The sequence below is a fragment of the Nilaparvata lugens genome, chromosome 3, assembly GCF_014356525.2.
Source record: "Nilaparvata lugens isolate BPH chromosome 3, ASM1435652v1, whole genome shotgun sequence".
NCBI lineage: Eukaryota > Metazoa > Arthropoda > Insecta > Hemiptera > Delphacidae > Nilaparvata > Nilaparvata lugens.
The window spans coordinates 17,826,431-17,846,113 of NC_052506.1; the positions used below are offsets into that span (position 1 = coordinate 17,826,431).

Sequence of the window (19,683 nt, forward strand, 5' to 3'; positions counted from 1 at the left end):
AGCTACTGCCGCTTCAAACAAACTAAAAGAATTGAAGCTCACACAGGCTCATTTATTTGAGCTTTTAAAGCCATGTCTGCTTACCGTATACCGTATACTAATACAAAAGAAATTTCCTTCACCTACGTGCAATAACTGGATAAATTGTCTCTCTACTTGCCAAAGGTGGAATTGAAACAGGGATAAATAACGAGTAAGCACTGAACATGGAAATTCCAAACGTTAAGGTACCAGTCATTTTTGCGACCCTTAGGTTACAGCAGTTTCACTGCTGTGTTTCACTGGAAAGCCATATAATTGGGATGAGAGTATTAAAAATGCCATGGGCCAAGTGACCTGGATCTGGATGAAAAATCGAGTTATTGGAGTTCTCGAGGAATTTTTGAGAATATTGAATAGTGTTGGCTTACTCACTTCTGTTTGATAATGCGGTTTTTGGAAATTACTTATGTGATTCAGCTTTAATCGAATTCTCCAATATTGAAATGTTCGAAATGTATAGCTTCAAAAGAAATATTACAAAAATTGAAAATGATGTTAATAACTGTCAACTGTTTACAAAATACACCTTTCTAATTCCACTGTAGAGTAATTTATTGTTTTTGTCATCTAGCATGAAGTCTATTATGAATAATATGTTCCGGCACTTGTATGTGATCATTTCGGCCTCTATGAACAATCATGTTTACATTCATGGAAAGATCCCGACAACTCTTTGATTTCAATTATTTTGAAGAGTAGAAATAGAAGTTGAGTGTAACCCTGACGGGAGGGAGGACTGGGACTGCGATATCGAGTGATAACCTACAACCTTTCAAAAAGAGCGTGAAGGAATCGATGTTTGAGATTCACTGTCCAAGATAGAATTGAGATTTATAACCAATATTCGTGCACGCAATTGATTTTTTATTTTTGTTTTCCAAGCAGAATCATTGCGGAATAACAAACCAAATGCGTTTTCTAATCTGAATATGAATAATCATTCTCTATCAGTTAATAAGTTGTAAGGATATCAGGCTATTAAGAACAATTTATTTTATATGAGACTGTAAGGAATTTTGCGCTCTTCGTCATCCTTGTCAGATGTTAATCGAACCAATGTGTAGAAATAAACATTTCAAATAGAAGATAATATTTTACAGTATATTCATGATAATAATTGTAATACAATCTGTCACTTTCGAGAAACGTTTAAATAACGACAGTATACTGTATTCACATTCTTGTTCAGCTTTCAGCATGATAGATAGAAAATTCAGCGATTCGTTGATTGGAACAATATTGTGCAGTATGTACGGTATCAAAATATTTTCTGACTCTTTCATCCTTTTGATTATTCATTATTTTGTATGGAAAATACCAAGAATAATAATAGCATGGAGTTTTTTGCTCATTAGTGTGATACGACGAACATTGTTTAGGAGCTATGGTTTCTAAAACTAATTCAACATCATCCAATAGCAGAGGATGCAATTGGTGTTGCAATACAAGAAATTGTGTCTTTCAGAATACACTGAAATAATTTTAAAACGTTGAAGGTCATCAGAAATATTATGAATTCTATGGACATAAATTGGTGAGAATCTGGACATAGACATCGACATGAAAGTTAACTTAAACGTTGAAATTCCGATGAGAAATACTATACTTTTTTGTCAAATTATAGTTTGTACAGGAATGAATTTGTCAAGTATTAAAAAATATATAGTAATGTATAATAAATCATTTTTCCTCCACCTACTGTCTAAAGTACCCCCAGGAACATAATACTAAAGTGTCACTTTTTCGCTCTCGGTACTAAAAAACAGAAAAACTCCCTAGGGAGGAAACGTAACTCCATTTAAATAACATGGGAAGCATTTCTATTTTAAAAACGTACATTTGAAATAGGTTAGAAGGTCTAAGCTCAGATGAGGAAGCATATAGAATAGTCATTAAACCAACTAAATTCAATACCTCAACCAGACATTTGATCAATATAATATATGAAAGTTATGTTAGTATGTATATGTACGTATGCTAAAATTATTACAAACTTCATATCACTATAGGCCCTACTAAAAAAATGTATAAATTTTTTTTATTCCATGTTATTCAAAATACCAGCCAACGAATATTCCTCATTAACTAATCAAATTTGAAACGGGAACTTCATCATAGCTGTAGTTGTGCCGGCCATTGTTGTTAAAACTTTTGCCGACAATAGCGCATAGCGCTGTCGGCGGAGAACTGTGATTACAAGCCAGCTGTTTCTGTTTACTTTTTAGATTATGTTGTAACACACTGTTTAGTCAAGTACGTTTTTAAAAATTATTTTATTTGCATTTTTTATAAAAATGTAGGTGGAGGAAAAATGTTTTGTATATCACGAGTGAAAAATGCTTTTTCTCCCTCAGGAAAATTGTTGCCCTCGGCTTCGCCTCGGGCTTCAAACTTTTCTTTCAGGGTAAAAAACAGTACTTTTCACTCTAGATATACAAATAACTATTTCAACTAGATATTGACCATTCTACTACCGAAGTGGGTAATTTGAGAGGAAAAATTTCCAGTGCCTGAAATTGTTGAAACAGCTTTTAGCTAGTATTTTTTCGGGGGTGGTGAAAATGAAGTGACTCCCGTTCGCAATCCTGTGTGAAGATGATAGTGGGGAGAGACGAAACATCTCTCAGAAAAGAGAGGAGAACTGAATTGAATTGAATCGCTGCCTTTATTAAAAACCTAGGTGGGCGAAGTTAGGGTGTAGCCGGCCCTCTCTTACACTTAACCCTCCATACAATTCTAAGCTACAAAGTTACAACTAAAACAAACATCATAAAACCATGAATTAAAGAGAACAATAACTTTAAAAAAAATAACAACGAGAAAAAAAGGAAAACTCTTTCAAATGAAACTGTAATTTCTTTCGAATTTAGGTTCGTAAAAGGAGATTATGCAAAAGAAAGAAGAGAAAAGTAAATACAGTGGAGAATGTTCAGTCCAAATCCATAGATTACTCTGGTAGAAGTAAGGAAAGAAGGAAAAAAAGAAAGAAAAGAAATAAGGAAGAGAGGAGAGAGAGAAATCACTATTATTTGTTTCTAGAGCAGTACACACTCCGGAACGCGAATAACTCCAAAACTGGATGAGTGTTAAACAATGGTGGGTGCTGTGTGTTAAGTAATCGATCCTTCTCTAGAAGATGGGGTTTGACACACCGTTGAGCGTCGTTTTTGGATTTTATGAGTAATTGAGACTCGGGGAACGAGCTGCTTGCTATTTGCTTTGATGAAGTCCGGAGAAGAGACACCTGGCTAAGTGAGTGCTGTCCCATCTCTCCATCTAGAGACTGTCAGTACTGGTCGTATGGGAAGCATACATGAGAAATGCTGACAATTTGAAGTGAATCTCCCTATCGAATAGCCGCCGTCTGCTGGAGGGCTGCCTTTGTTGAGTTGCTATTGCTATACTGGTGAGGGAATGCATCAGAAATAAATACGGAAATTCTACTAACGGAGCAGTAAATACTACCAACATTTTGGATTTATTTCAGACTCCTTAGATTAGATCCAGTTGGATGAATTACAATTAAATAAATAATTCAATTTTATAAAAATAGAATAAAATTAGAACATAGGGTAGTTGAAGCGACTATAAACAAAATCTCCAAGGTATTTATTCCATTTTTTCTGATTCAGCAACGTTCTGTTTTCATGAAAAATATTGTTGAACAATAATAATCCTGTAACAACAACAATAATATTGTAAAAAGAAGTCGGATATCCCTGGAAAGGGAAGAAAGGGATCCGCAGGTTTTGTACCGGATGGCATTCTCAATCTGCTGTATCCATCTAATAAGAAAATCTTGTATTTTTACTTTTGTAGTTTAAATTCGAAGGTCATAATCCTAGCATAAATAATCAGTGAGCTGATGATATGAACTACTGCAGGTTGTCCTCTGTTTTCTGGATACAGATTTGCTCATTTGCAAATGAAAGTGTATTCACAAAACTCTTGTGTCTAATCATTTATCTTGCATTCACCTTCTCTTTCAATTATTCTGAAACTTTATCTAAATATATGAACAGCGTCGAGGAAAGGCTTCTTTCTTGTCTCAAACTCTCAATCCTTTGGTAACTTCATCAACCATATATTATTTGTTACAATTTACATCTGTTGTTTATTACTAGTATCAAGTAGTAACCTACTTTAGTAGTAATTTGAGTATTAAAATTACTACCAACTCAATTATTACTACTCAAATTACTACTAAGTTCTAATTATTACTCAAGTACTAAGTGGTACTAAGCTACCGGTTCGACATTGATTGTACAGAGATTGTTATCCTTCTACACTGAAACACAGTGATATAATTTCCAGAAACTTAGATCTGGGGAAATTGAATCATGAATTGACAGAGGAGAATAGAGGTATCAGAGAATGTTTCAAACTGAGAGATTAGAGTGAGGACGTAAAGACCTGGTATTACCGTGTAGTCATACCAAAACATAACAGACACAATCAATCACTTGGTTTGGTATTATCTTGATTGTTCTGGCTAATCTGAATAATCAGCTAATCCAAACCGCAATCAGTTCCAATTATTTCGAATTAGCTGGTGTACGCTCGAGTCCAATAATTTGTCTATGTAGATTGCTAATAATATAACTGCCATGAATTGGTCTTGAATTGGAACTGAATATTATACTCCCCTGAAAATGTTTCCCTTCATCGTAGAATTATACTGTGCAATGAAGGGATCATTACAATGCAATACAATGGCAGTTATCAGATTGGAAAACAAGCGTTGAACATGAAGCAAACAATGGGGCATTCGAGCCGATATATTCACGAGGAAAATGACTACCGTATGGAAATACCAGCATTAAAATATTACTAGTTCATTATAATTGCAATCGCATGGTCTTGTTGATCCTCTCGAATGTTAAATTTGTTCAACTGACGAAAACATTATTGTAACGTTTGAATAAACGAATGTTGGATAAATAGATTACATCAAATCGATGTATGTATGTATTTATGAATGTATGATCCTCAGGTCAGGTCTTTTAGTCGTCTGTTAGTCGTCAAAGTCCGGAAAATGTAACATAAAGAGGCTGGAAGGGTACTTGATATAGGCGAGTTCTGGAGTCTTTGAAATGGGCACTTCCACTAGTATTGTAATAATTATTGTAACCATAGAGAAAATATACCAGTTATTCGTCTCTGATCCTATGATATAATAACATAAATATCAGGGCACCGAGCTTCGCTCGTTATTTTTATTTATTGATAAGCAGAACACAATTCTTTAAAATGATCGTGTTTATATTTTACAGTTGACTCTACGTCAGCTTATAAATTTCGGGGATGAGATATTTTGATTTCCCACAGACGCACTTTTTTATTATCCACAGTCGACGAAAGTCTCAGCTGTTTTTCTCAGGGATGAGACCTAGTGCAATCGAATTTTTATATCATAAACCTATTATGTTCCAAATTTCGTGAGAATCGTTAGAGCCGTTTTCGAGATCCGTTGGACATAAATAGCCATAAATAAATATAAAAATAGGCTACAGAAATTGCTCGCTTAATATAATAGGATATAATGGAGCAGTTGTCGACTTGAAGTTGCGTTTTTTATCGGAACGTTTTCCAAAGTGAACTCTGAAAAGTGAAAATTTAAGAAAGCTCTGAAAAGTGAAAAATTCTCACCAAGCGAATATCAGAAACAGTTTAGGGATCTAAGCAATTTCTTCTTTCCATCCAATCAATAAGCAACTTTATTAGAAAAGTTTCGCTTGTAAGACGAAAATGTGTTTCCCTTATCGTGAAAGAGGATTTTCACGATAAACTTCCTAAACTTCCAAAATCATTTTTCACGATAAACTCATAGGTTTTGAGAACTTATCCACTTCAAATCACTCCTAAAGCACTCTTAAAGCTCAAGGTTCAGTCGGGCCAATGGCTACGAAATATTTCCCACATTCGAAAAGTATGTCGTGGAAAGATTATTACATACTTTCCGTATTGCCTAGCATTTTATTTTCTGTATTTTCTTGTTCAATACACTAGTAGCATTGTAGCAAATTCTGCTCCCTCACAGTATCTGACACGTGTATTAAATTTGGAGTGTATCGAATTCAACGTCTCAATGATCAGAGTAATGCGATACCCACGCTTACCAAATATCAACCCATCTCAGCAGCTGAAACTTGGGTAATCCCGATGGGTTTTCAATGATGTCATGACTCCGAGTTGAATTCTCAATTCAATACCGGTGGACTCATAAATCCTGAGGGATGTCTCTCCTTCCCTATTAACCAAATACGGCTTACGAGGTCCGCTCATCCCCCAACCACACTAAAGCTATCAGTCTGTTGCTGAGGAGAATTTACTACTACTCATTTATTGACATGCCCGATCCCGAACATGACCTTTCCATGCATTTATTTGATTAGAAAGGGAAATAATATTATGTCGCAAAGGTCATCATCTAATATCCATTTAGAACAGAATTGATTTCTAAAATATTCAAATAGATTCCCACTCAAAATAATCGAAAGCTGCTATAACTTTAGCATGCAGAACATACAGAGTACATGCTTAAAGTCTATTTGATTTGTATGATGAAATGTAATTTTGCAATTATGCGACTCCTTCATTCCTGGCCAAATTGGAAGATCAATTGTTTATCTTACTGTTCAGTAATAGTTGGTGTGATATTACAATCAATATCCATATCTATGGCGAGTGAGAAGTCTCCAGGTTACCACAAACATTTATTCAAGGAAATATCAAGCTATAAATCTATTTAGTAAGATATATTAGTACTGTACTATTGAATATCAGTGGTTTCTTTGAAGAAAAGATTTTTTGCTATATGTCTATAGAATAGCATGAACGTTATTTCGTTAAGTCCTCATGTCTGTTCTTCGATGAATTTTTCATCGCCGCTTTCTCTTCTGCCATAAATGATAGGATGCAAATTGAATTTAGTTAGAAGCTTCACTATCTAGTCTGAAAAGTGTCTTCACATACAACAAATTATTATGAATCGATTCTGTCAATCAAAAAGCAATATATTTGGTTATCTCTGAGAACAGATCGGTTAATGCAAGTTGAACAGTTGAATACATTTCGAAGGTCTAGAAATCATACTTATAGTTTAAATAGGAATTCGCTATTTGATCAGAGAAGAGCTGTTTACTAGCAATTTCAAAACTACAAGTAAACGCTAATGCATTCTTCAATGTAGCAATAGCTTATTGACGAATGTCGATATTCTAGGCTGTGTCAAAGACCGAGTAGATAGATAGACCTTTGACCTTTATTTTATGATAAATTGTACTAAGATATTGATAATATAAGAAATATGACACTCATACGTTGCATGGTTTAAGTAGTAGGTGAATTATTTCAACACTGGTCATCGTAAATAACTGAGACTATGAGAATTCTATGATTTATGTGGTGTATGAAACGGAAGCATTTTGAGTCTGATCTCAATCAAAATTTAGATTAACACTCGACATCTATGAAAATAAATTGATAGAACCGAACTAAATAATCTCCAACCAAGATACATTTTTGAAAACTATAAACAAATACTTAACAGGTCGAGCATATTGAAATAAATTATAATATTATTTCATAGTTTTCAACTGTTGACAGTAAGTTATCTGAGCAGCTCATTTTTGACGTCATAATGTAGCGAGAGTAGCTGGATATTACAATAATTTATGCGCACTTAAGACCGAGATGAGAGCCCTCTGTATGTTTTCGAAACAGCTTGAGAGTGTCAACATTACCTTCTATTTAATTCATTTGGAATGTTTGTCTATGCTGGAATGCACCGGATCCGGGGTGTGAGTCAACAGGCTAGATTCTCATATTTGAAGCGGAGATTTTCTGTTATGACCTCTCAGTATTTTGAAGCATTCAAGTACCTTAACTCAGGTTAAACAATAAGAGGAGAAGTTTCAAAGTTTCCGGTAAAAACGTACATATATAGGAAGTAAGACTTTACTAGATACATCTCACATCGCATCTCTGTTCAAGGGCTGGAAATGGAAAACTATTTCAAACCTGAAAATAACGTGAAATTATGTGCGTGTCCACAAAGAAATACCCACTAGTCTTGATCATAGTGTACTAATAGAGCGTATAGACTACAATAATTATCAAGGTTTATCTTATCTGATTTTTAGTTCGAAACGAACTTGCCCGCTCCAATCGTAATAGAACAGCTTGAGCTTCTACAAAGAGTCAATTTTTATTAAGTTTAGTAAACGTTTCTCATGGAACTTGTAAAAATAATATATTTTTTTCATAGAGGTTCAATTTTTTTACAAGACTCATCTCTGGTGAAATTATTGCAGCCCGAACGAAAAGTGGCATCACTGGGTAACAATCAATGCACCATGTTATGTTATTTGCGAGACAGCTCCTGCTCCCCTGCCCTTAGCACTGTAATTGTTATAACTGGAATGACTTTTTCCATTCCCATTGTATTCCTCTACAAGCCCTCAATGAGAAACACTGTTATTGAATGAAAAGAGTAAAGTCGTGCACAAAATGAACACTGGATTTTCAAATGAATCTGGGAAGGACCAGATGTATCAGTACAAAGCGCTCTTGATTGGTCTCGTGTAACTACTCTCTTCAATCTGTCTCTTTTTTTGTCAATCTCTCGTGTGAAATGGGCAAGTCTGAACTTTACATAGAGCTATCAATCAGTTGATTTTTGAGTTTGAGTGCAATGAATGAATTTCCAAATGAGAGAAAGAGTTTTGTTGAAACAATTTTATAGTACAGTCACCAGGCCGTTTCGGGGAATTAATTCCGAATAACTGAATTTCCCTTGCAATGCTATCCCTAGAGCTTTCTACAGGTACCGCAAACCTCGAAATTTTCGTTTCCTTTTCCAGTTGTATGCCAATTCCATCTATTGAACCGAAAAGATTATCTACCTTTTTTTAGCTAATGAGATTTGAAAAATTAATTATCTTCACTGAGTATCTGAATTACATTTTTTCAAAAACGTGTCAAATTTCCGGAAAGACTGAATTTTTCGTACGGTAACCATAGAATATAGGTGATTGCACCAGGATTATTCTAACTAAAATTCAACAAGCTCATGGTATTCCAATTACGGTACTAAATCTCTAAGGTTCAGAAAGGGATACATATAGGGGTTCTAGACATAAAGGAGAATAATAATTGATATAACCACCTGCACGGTTTGGGAGAAATGTGTTCCAAGCAGTGAGGATAGAATGTAAATTACATTCAATACTCACTGGTTCCAAGCCACTGAACTTCAATCTCGAGGATCAATAACATTGCTGATTAATCACAAGTGAGTGAACTTGTGGCTCACGTATACTCTAATTTTAATTAAGAGCTTTCGAATAGGTTTATGAGTCCTCTTCTTAGCTTAACATAATGGGATTTATCCGTAAACTTCCCTGTTGAATGCTGGTAAATCCCTGTTGAATGCTGGTAATCTATAAAGTGGAAAGAGCTACAATGTTCATAATCGATTACGGTCTATATAACTTACGCTAATATTTCATACGCTACCTCAACTCGAGCGTCCCCTAATTACACAGGCAGCGTTGATCTTAACCTCTCAAAAAAACCCTCTGTGAATATTGCTGAAGTGTAAAAGGCTCCTTGACGATCGCTTGAGAGCGAGATTCCAATATCAACAAATTATTAGTATTCACAAAGTTCCAAGATACAATTAGTAATAATATAGCCCAACAGGTAATTGAAGCTTCCTGTTTCTAAGGAGATCTCTTTCTAACAATCCCAATCAATACGTACCGTACTATCAATCTGCACTGAAAACTCACATATTCTATATTTGAGCTTAAAATGACTGCTCTAATCAATTTTGCTATCGAATAATGATATATTTTAATTAATTTGCAGTGAGCATTTTTTCGGAAAGCTTCCGCATCATCAGTTGTGTTGTTATTTATTCAGCGAGTTTAAAATACATCACATTCTATTAAATTAATTATTACATTATTTGGTTCCATAACGTATCAGAATAATGTACCATAATAATTATTGGCATTGAAAGAGAGTAAAAAGTTTCATGTTTAGAATTAAATGTAGCCTAACATGGTAATATTCATAGGAACGAGAAGAATATTCGAACAGTGGAGGAATTTTAATATTCCAGGAAGGTTTTCTGAATGTTAATTGCTATTCTTTTCATATTGAAATTTCATTTTATGTTGACTGTTATTGATTTGCTTCATTTCTGTAAAGTGACGTCTTCTTTTTAGCTTGTACATAAATAATTTATATAGTACTTGTGCTAGTGCACTGTTTAGATATTGAAAATAGTAAATTCCAATCTAGTCTAGCAAGAGGTTTATTAGCTGTAAATACATATTTCAACTAGCTCGGAGTAAGTAATTATTACTCTATACCACAGTGTAGTACAATTCTATAATGAATTAAGAGGTAATAAACATGAATGATATTTTATCTATAAGGAAATATTTCTATCCTGAGGCTATATTGATGCAAATTCAATGATCATATCAGCTTCGTTGCTCTACCCTTTTTTCGAGAAGCGAAAATAGAGAAATGATCAGAATTCCAAAGTCCTGATCGGATTCGGATTGTACATGCCACATGAAGATAGCTAGATATTGTTAAAACAACTGATTTATTGAAACAATTTGAGTTTTTAACTTGTAAATAGCTTAAACATTGAGCAGCAGAATATACAGGTGTAGTGTGAGTGAAGTGCTAAAGCACTACGATTGGCCATCAGCTGTAAACCAATAAAGGTTGAGCTGGACTGTCATTGGCCGAGACTAGATACATCCAAGTACTCCAAATATGGTCATGACTTGGGCGTGCCTAGTCTCCGCCATTGACAATCGAGCTCTACTTTCATTGGTCAACAGCTAATAGCCAATTGTAGGGCTTCAACGATTTACTCATAGACCTATCATACATTCTACTGCTCAATGTTTGAGCTTTCAGTTTACTCGAGATTGATAATGGAGTAACAATCGAAAATAGTATCTCAAATTGTTTTAAAAAATCAGTTATTTTGACAATTTTTCATCCAATATGAGTATCTACCACAACATCACTTCTTAACAACACAGAAAGATTGTAAAGGCAGATTACAAACTGTTACACTTTTAATTTTTATTAGTACCATATATCATATCGAAATTTAGGTTTCATAAATAAGAGAAAATATGAGTTTTTTAATGAGAGAAAAAAATTGGATCTTTATAGGCTAAGGCTAGTTATTACTAGAATTTGTAAACCTTCAACAAAAGTGATGCGAAAAGGAATTGAAGTGTCCAAGCTATAATAATTAAAAAGTTTCTGTAACTATACATATAATCTCTAGTTGAAAGTAGAGAGATGTTGCTGTAAAGAGATTCGCTCCATTATTTGATTTCAATTCTCATGAGATTTCAAAATTTGGGAATGGAATAGTTAGAGCTATAAGCCTGTTTTTCCATTTCCAATCTTCATTTATCATTATGTTTTTGTCTTTGTTGAATAACTAAATTATAAATATATGAGTAGTAATGTTGAAAGTGACGGCGAAATAGAGTTGAATTTCAAACCCGCGTCTTCAATGGAACAGTCAATGTGTTGGGATGGAGTGACAAATCGGATTTAAGAAATCCTATTAGATTCTGATAGAGATGGAAAAGGTGATTAAAGGCTGGATACAGTCACTTCGCTTGTTGAATAGGAATCCTGTCTGTGGGGAAGATTGAAGAAGGGTGTCAAACATATATTTCAAACTGAAGATGATGTGTACATCAACACGAAAGGGCAGGCAAGAGTCACTTTCAAGGGTTGGAAACGCCCTTCTAGCTTCCAATCTTTCTCTGCGATAGTAATATTTACTTTTGCTTCTTGACGGGGTGTGGCAGGTAATATCTTGTTCTTATTCAGACTAGAATGAGAACAAGTCTCTTTATTCGCTCCCTTCTCAATATGAATTCACAAGAGTCCTCCTCATTCATTTGACAGCTGTCAACAAATCTTTATTTATAGGTATGCTTTTCATAAATCCATTTACAGCTATATTATCAAATCTTTCGAATTCGACTCCAGCAATATTTAATATTACCTACGTAGCTTTCTCTACAATAACAAGTAATGTTTTACTAAAATTAGTAGCGTGGCTAGTAAATAAGTAGGATTGAAATGAGTAAACTAGGAGACTATAGAGAAACTAAGAAATAATAATGGTAATCATTCGAAAATTGAATTCCTATCATATTATTCTTGAGAAGAAAATGGCATTGAATTCTAATGTAGAGCAACTTTTGAATAGTCTAGTCTGAACATTCCAAATTGATTTAGCACGAGTGCTTGTAAGATTCCTCCATAAACCTCTACACCTTTCGACCTTTCTTAACTCTTGAGCAATTTAAATCATTAAAACATCTACCTCAAAGTTCTTAATGAATGTAAGCCATGAAAGCTACCGTGATTAAACTCTGTAGAAAAGTTTGCAGTTAATGAAGTTTTTAGTACTTAATCCGATTCATCTCCACATTCTAGCCTACTATAAATTAAGATGTAATCTCCGTGATTTTATTAAGAGAAACTTCTATTTAATTCAGAATACTTCTATTTAATGCAAGAAACTAAAAACCTAAAAGTCTAATCGAGATCTAAAATTGAGTATTATTCAAGATAAACACTTCTGAAAGTGATTCCAGAATATTATTTTATATAGAATTTTTAATAAAAGTCTCAACTTTTATTAAAGTTTTAAGTTTTGCAATAATTTTTATTTCATCGTTGTGAATTCAAATTTTGCAAATTAAGGCTTTTATATTGAACTGAAAACCATTGAATCTCAGACACACTGACAGTTAAATTCTATGAGCGTTGGCACCAGCTCTCATCCTGTTTAGGTTTCTCTTCTGAGTTCACGACCTCTGCTGAAATGAGAATGCTGAGAATGAAATAATTATCCTGTGCCAAACCTAAAAAAGATTCTTAAAGGTCTTTCAATGACTAATACATTCATTCTCATGAAATGAAAATGTGGATGATCTCTCACTCTTATTACATAGAATAAAATAGAATAGAATAGAAAAAACGTTTATTGAATAGATAATATCTGTGAATTCAATAGAAATTAATAGTAGTTAACTTGTAAATAGAATAATATCTATTGATCACAGTAATTGTCTCATTCAATTCAATCAATCTACACAAAAATATATTGAGAATTGATAGGTTGAAGATAAGATGACAGGCTACATTGATAGGTGAAATCAAAGAATATTGCTTTTGAACAAGTTATATTGATGAAGGCCTGCAAATCTGCGAGCAATTATTTCCGCAGCCAGACAAACTCTGCTCAACAATTTCAATAATGAGGAGAATTTCCTTATGAATAAAGGAAAGCTATTGGAAGTAGTTGACCGAGCAGTAAAGACCATTATATTGAATCGCTAAGATTAGGTACCGTGCTTTAGCATAGAGAAACAATAGTGTAAGTGTTGTTACACTATTGTTTCTCTATGGCTTTAGGTACCCTTTTAGGTACACTTCAGTTCTCTAGTTGGAACGTTGAAAGGGTGGCTGTTTGACGCCTGATTCACTTATGGTGTAATATGAGTAACTTATATATTATTATAACTATCCAATAACATACTGCTCATTATGAGCTAGAGCGTAATTTTCAGGTGGTTCGGAACCCATCTAAAGCTCGAGTTTTGTTGACCTCTTATCATCATCCCTCATAAAGACACCTATATAATCAAATAATGCAGATCTCATCCTCATAAAAACTGCAATTTTCAAACCCAGCCAACTAATTCGGTCCGAGTCGATATTCCACGCAATGAATAAAATCAACTGTCAATTCATTTCGTGAAAAATGGCATCACTGAGTGACCTCTCATGTTCGCTCTGCGCTCAGCCAAGCCAAACTTAATTTGACCGGAACGTTCGTAATATATCAAAATTAATACTGTTTAGTAGTGTTGTTGTTTGTGACAGAGGCAGAGTGTAGACTGCAGTAGATAGCGATCTAAGCTGGGTACATCTGGACCTCCCCCGAAGACCGAAGCGCACCCAACTAACTATTCAAATAGTTCTTCACACACTCCGCTTCTCAGAAGCTCTTTTATGATTGAAACCGACATGGCATCATTACGTTATTCATAGACTTGTGTGGTGTCAATTCAGAATGGTATAAAGCCCCACCAAACGCAGTAGTGCATTATTGTGATGAGTTACACTGGACATAGACATTCCCTTATTTCGATCCGTTTCATGTTTTCAAAATGTATATTTGAAAGCAGGATCCAGCATGTATTCATCATTCAACAGGAATTTCATCAATTCAATCTGAATTTGGGAGAGAAATAGGTACGGGCTCGCCTTTCCCTTTCCCCCCAATCAATATATTGATAAACTCACTTTTAAGACTAGTAAATGAATAAATCCGGGGGAGAAATTGTTTTGGGCTGTGCCTGTTGGTCCTCTCATGAACTCCCAATTTTAATCAAATAAACTCATAATTATATAATTGAATCAGTAAGTTCTTGTGAGAATGAATACATACATTAGTAATGCACAAACATAATCTCTTAACCTACTGTTAAAGCATCTGCTTGCGATAAATTCATTGTATGAATTCATTTACTGTATGATTTATTTAATTCAAGTTTTCTCAGGAAACGTTTTTACAACCATCAATGTGAGATAAAGCTTCAATATATAAATAGAATAGGGAAACGTATTATTTCTCTCTAGCATTTCCTGCCTCGCCATTCTCCTCATTACTACGCAATTCCTTTAATACTCCCCCACCCCCTACATTACTCCTCATTCATAACTCCACCCCCACATTACTGTCTTCTCATCCATTACTCCACCCCCTTCATTTTCTACCTTTTTTAGTCTCAGTCCAAAAGCAACCATCACTAGTTGGATACTATCCCCAAAGAACGGACATCGCTGTAATACTTGCTCCAAGCACAGATAAGTTCCATCTCAATGGATTTCAACTCCTACTACAGGTATTACAAAAGGTTATTGCATCTTGGATTTTCCACTCGCTATTCACTGTTTTCAAATCGGAGTGGCCACCAACTCGTAGACCCTTGTTATACAATACTGTACTATCATTCTTTTGAGGCTATGAGATGACAATGACTATTTAATCCTTACTCTACCATCATCAACAACAATTGAAATACCGTATTGAATCATTGAGGTGATTATAATATGCTCGAACATTTTAATCTATAGAGGATCACAGAAACTTTGAATCTATCGATGATTTTTTTCTTTGATATTTTTCAGATTTGGAAGAAGGATCATGCTCACCAGGCATTTGTGGACTCGAAGCGGCATGCATTGACTTGCGAAATGGATCACACCAATGTGTCTGTCCTCATGATTATTCCAGTCCACCAACGAAGGATTTGCGGTGTCCCAACAGACGAACAGGTACGTGCAACAATAATTTATCAATCAACCCTTATTTCGTCTATGCGTAATTACTGCATATGAGTTATTTCGTGTAATAACTTACTGCTTTCAGAATTTCAAATTCTACGCATTACCTACCATTTCGAATTTTAGAAGCGCATATGATGTTCTCAGTAAAAAATAACATTATTCAGTTGCTATGCATATTTCATCAAAGGACACATTCGGTAGACTCTCTCCTCTCTCAATGAGTCTCTAAGTCTCAAAAAATTTAATTCTATCTCTCTCTACTTGTACAGTAGCACTTAGCTTTTCAGAATTATTTCTCTAATTATGAATAATTTAAATGTTAATACTCCATTTCAAGTTTGAATCTTAACACTTCTACTGTCATCAAATTGTGATGGTAATAGAGCGTCCTTTTTTTAGTGAGATTTGAGTGCAATTATCCACAGAGTTCAGATCTACAGAAAGGTCAAGATGAATATCATGAATAATGAAATATGGTTTAATAAGTAATATATGTAATGTTTATTTGTTAATATGTAAGATAGCAGCTGAATAAAGCTGAGCTTTTTATGGAGTTTGTTTTAAATTTTCAAATTATACCATTATAATTACCATCTTGAGAATTATTAGTTATTCTTCTATAATTTTTTTGCAGTTTCTGTTCATGAGCTACCTCCTGAACCGATCCATAACATAATACCTCCCGTAGCAACCAACTTGACATCTCCGAATGCGACATCTGCGAGCATTGCAGCCGACTTCACAAAAGCTTCAACAAGACTCAATCCGGTAAATGCAATAAACTTGTTTCCACTGATCAGTGATCTTATGGAATTAGCTATCTATCCTTATTTTCTTGATATGCCCAATTGGCAAGAATTGATAAAGTTGGGTTTATAATAAAAATAATACTGAGGGTGACGCCCACATAAGCTCTTAGGCTTGTGCGTGGGTAATGAGTGAGAGGGATGATGATGCGAGATGACTACTTTTTAGGTATTCGGGACTGACGACCCCGTCTCCACCGAAAGACGGATAATTTCAATAGATTTATTGGTTTATCTAATTTTAAAATGTAATGTTCGAACCTCACAGCCATCTCCAGTTGGATATCGTTATCAACGAGTTGGCAGTGCTGTAATAGTGAGTTTAGGTTCAGCTATCAACTTTTACTGCATGTATTACATAGACTGGTACATTGGGTCGATTGAATAAAAACTACAATCTAGTGACTAGCAGCTAGTCACTGGTTCTGGTTATACAAATAAGATTATACCGTTGAGATAATGTTGCTGGTGAGATGTTGTGATATCTATTCATAATGAAAACATGGTGTTGAAAATGTTTGTAATTTTACAATAAATTAGTGATATTTTTGACAATATCCCAGTGTTTTCATTATACAGTTGACTCGAATCCTATAGCTTTGCTTGAGAATTACTTAGAACTAGAAATTGCTAGCTTTTATTCAATTGACCTAATGTATTGTATTGCAAGCTCAATGTTCAATTTGCAACCTATAGAATCTTTAAAGTTACTAGCTTTTCACTGAGCTTTCAAGTCGGGATGACCAGGTGACTGAACCTGGTTATGCAACGTTGTCATTCTCCTTAGGCTGGACATCGAACTAACGATGTCTCTGATAAGAGCCACTTTCAGAATAATACTGCTCTCCACTGTAACAACTATCGCAAGATTCCATTCAATAGGATCGAGATAATGTGATCAGTTTGTTGCATCGTTAACGAATAAGAACCTTTGTACTTGTATGGAATAATATCGATCGAGTACACTTGATAGGTACAATACTAAGTTGAAATTCTGCATAAAGGTGCGTTCAGACTTTCGCTCTGCTCCGCAATCGAACGTCACTCGAGCAGATCGATTGATGATCGACCGGGGAGCAAGAGTGGAACGCGAGAAGAGCTAACATCTCCCGTAACGTTCATGATCGGAGCGATCGCGGAGCGAGTGTGGAGCGTGTTGGAGGCGCGTATATCTGTACGCACCTTTAGAGTGTAGATTGCACAGTAGATGTTGCTTTGTTGAGAATAAATGAACTCTTTTTCTTTGTTCTCTTTTGCTGTACCGGTACCTGAGAACACTGAACATTTGCCACTGAATTTAATTTTAAAAACAATTGAAAACGTTCTGTTGTTGAATCTTTATATATGGACTAAAATATTTTTTCAATTTTTAAGTAGATAAGTGGCGTGATTGGCCGAAACTAGTCGTGTCTAAAAGAAACAAAAAACAAAAGGTTATTCTAGTAATTTCTATTTGATTAAAATTTCAAGTACGGTAGCCCTGATAAAAACGAATAAAATGAATCAAATGTATTTTGATTTCATCTCATCTTATGACAAGGGATCTTGAATTGATAACCCTATCGCAATCGTACTCAGATGAGATATCTATTCGAATGAACTAGAACCAGTCAAAATAAAGGAACCAAGACAGAATAACTTATTATCTCAGATTATCATTTTCTGACTTTGAAGGAATATCGTCAAGTAGGTTCCTTTTTCTGATTCATGTTTTGTAATTTGGAACGTTGTTTCAGGTATTTAATGCGACACAAGCTAGAGCAGCAGCGCTACATAACAAATCCGCAATACACACCCTGCACGCTGCCATCGGTTCCTTTCTTAGCCAGGGACTCTCTCAACTTATTGGACGAAATTGGAGAAGGATGTTTCGGAAAGGTTTTCAAAGGTGAAATCACGCAAATACATGCTACCACTCATGCAAATGAATGAACTGAATCATGCAATCATACAAGCACGAAAAATGTATCTAGCCTGTATCTACAGTTAAAGTGTATCTACAGTATATCTATCTATCTTCAGTGTATCTTCACTAAATTATCTAGCCTGCTAGAGTGGAGAAATCAAAATAAGTCTTGAAGAATTCGTCCCGAAATAGCTCAAGTAGCCTAAACAGACATCTTATCAATCTTCAGCTTTTTGTATAATCTCCGTTTTTAAAAACTCAATTCTGAAATTGTGGTCTGGATTGCTTAGATGAATTCTCTTGATCGGAAAAATGATATTTTCCGGGGCATTCTAGAATATATATAGATAGGCCATTAACCATCTATAAAATAGAGCAAGATGGTAAATGGTGAATTTGAATGGTAAATTTGTAAAATTCATTACATTTTGTTCTTCTAAATTCTAATTCAATCTTTTCTAAAATACTTCTAGCTCTAGAGAATACTAAATTGTCATTTGTAACAAGAACTTATTTGTAAAGAATTCTCACATTTTACTTGAAAATATTCATCTATTAACACTCCATAAGTAAAGAAATACATAAGAAAAGAACAAAAATTAACAGTTTTGAACCACTTCTTTACAGTGCCTTGATTTAGTTACACAAATAGTTCAGATATTAAGGTTATTCTCATGTTCCTATAAAATACTATCAAAATACATTGTATAAAGGAGGTATGAGGTTGCAGATTTGGTTTCGAGTTTGCAAATGTTATATTCATGCATAAAACGTGTATGTATCTGAAAAAGGGAAAATGAGAATTTGACAGTGATATTGACATGAGGAGTAGTGAGTGAAAGAAACTTATATCGTACTACATTTATCTGAGTAGTTTCTTCCAAGGGGTGGCTTGGATATTAAATAAAGTGCATATTACTCTAATACATCAGTATGAATGCGAACTGGAATGATATTGCTTCGATGTCAAATATTCAGTGTGAAAATGATATTTTTATTGAAGAAATATTGTCACTTGCAGGTGAAATGCGAGGGGAGGAAATTGGATTCCGCATTGTAGCGATCAAAGTGCTTAAAGAAGCAGCAACAAAAGAAGCTGAAGAGGATTTTATGCGAGAGGTGGAAATAATGAGCACCTTCAAACATGAAAATATTCTCTCCTTGATCGGAGTCGTTCCAAGAGGTGAGTTCATTTCCAAAGCCCAAACTACGAGCTATGTGTAGCTAAAATAAGACTTTTGACAAGTCCTTCCCCATTTTATTACATTATTATCCTCCATACAAAACATCAGAAATGTATTTCCTAGTTCACATTTCAGGAGTGATCTTTTCAAAGGAGAATGGAGATATCCTCTATAATATCACATGCTCCAAAAATGATAAACTTGATACAAGATGAATACAGAGGAAAATTGATTTTTTTCTAAAATGTATTCAGATTTAGTTGAGTAAAGCAAAGAGACAACACTTATTGCAACAATTGAATAGACTTAAAATGTC

General features: G+C 34.5%; 1 protein-coding gene across 2 annotated transcripts in view; it reads left to right on the plus strand.

Annotated features, from left to right (window-relative positions):
• Nucleotides 1-19,683, plus strand: part of LOC111049320 (tyrosine-protein kinase transmembrane receptor Ror) — a 46,023-nt gene that overhangs the window by 17,050 nt on the left and 9,290 nt on the right. For both annotated transcript variants that reach the window (XM_039423144.1, XM_039423143.1), the window contains exons 2-5: nt 15,313-15,459; nt 16,106-16,239; nt 18,014-18,165; nt 19,205-19,366. In XM_039423144.1, the coding sequence (XP_039279078.1) occupies nt 16,181-16,239; nt 18,014-18,165; nt 19,205-19,366 (373 nt within the window). In that variant the 5' untranslated portion in view covers nt 15,313-15,459; nt 16,106-16,180. The remainder of the gene's footprint in view (nt 1-15,312; nt 15,460-16,105; nt 16,240-18,013; nt 18,166-19,204; nt 19,367-19,683) is intronic.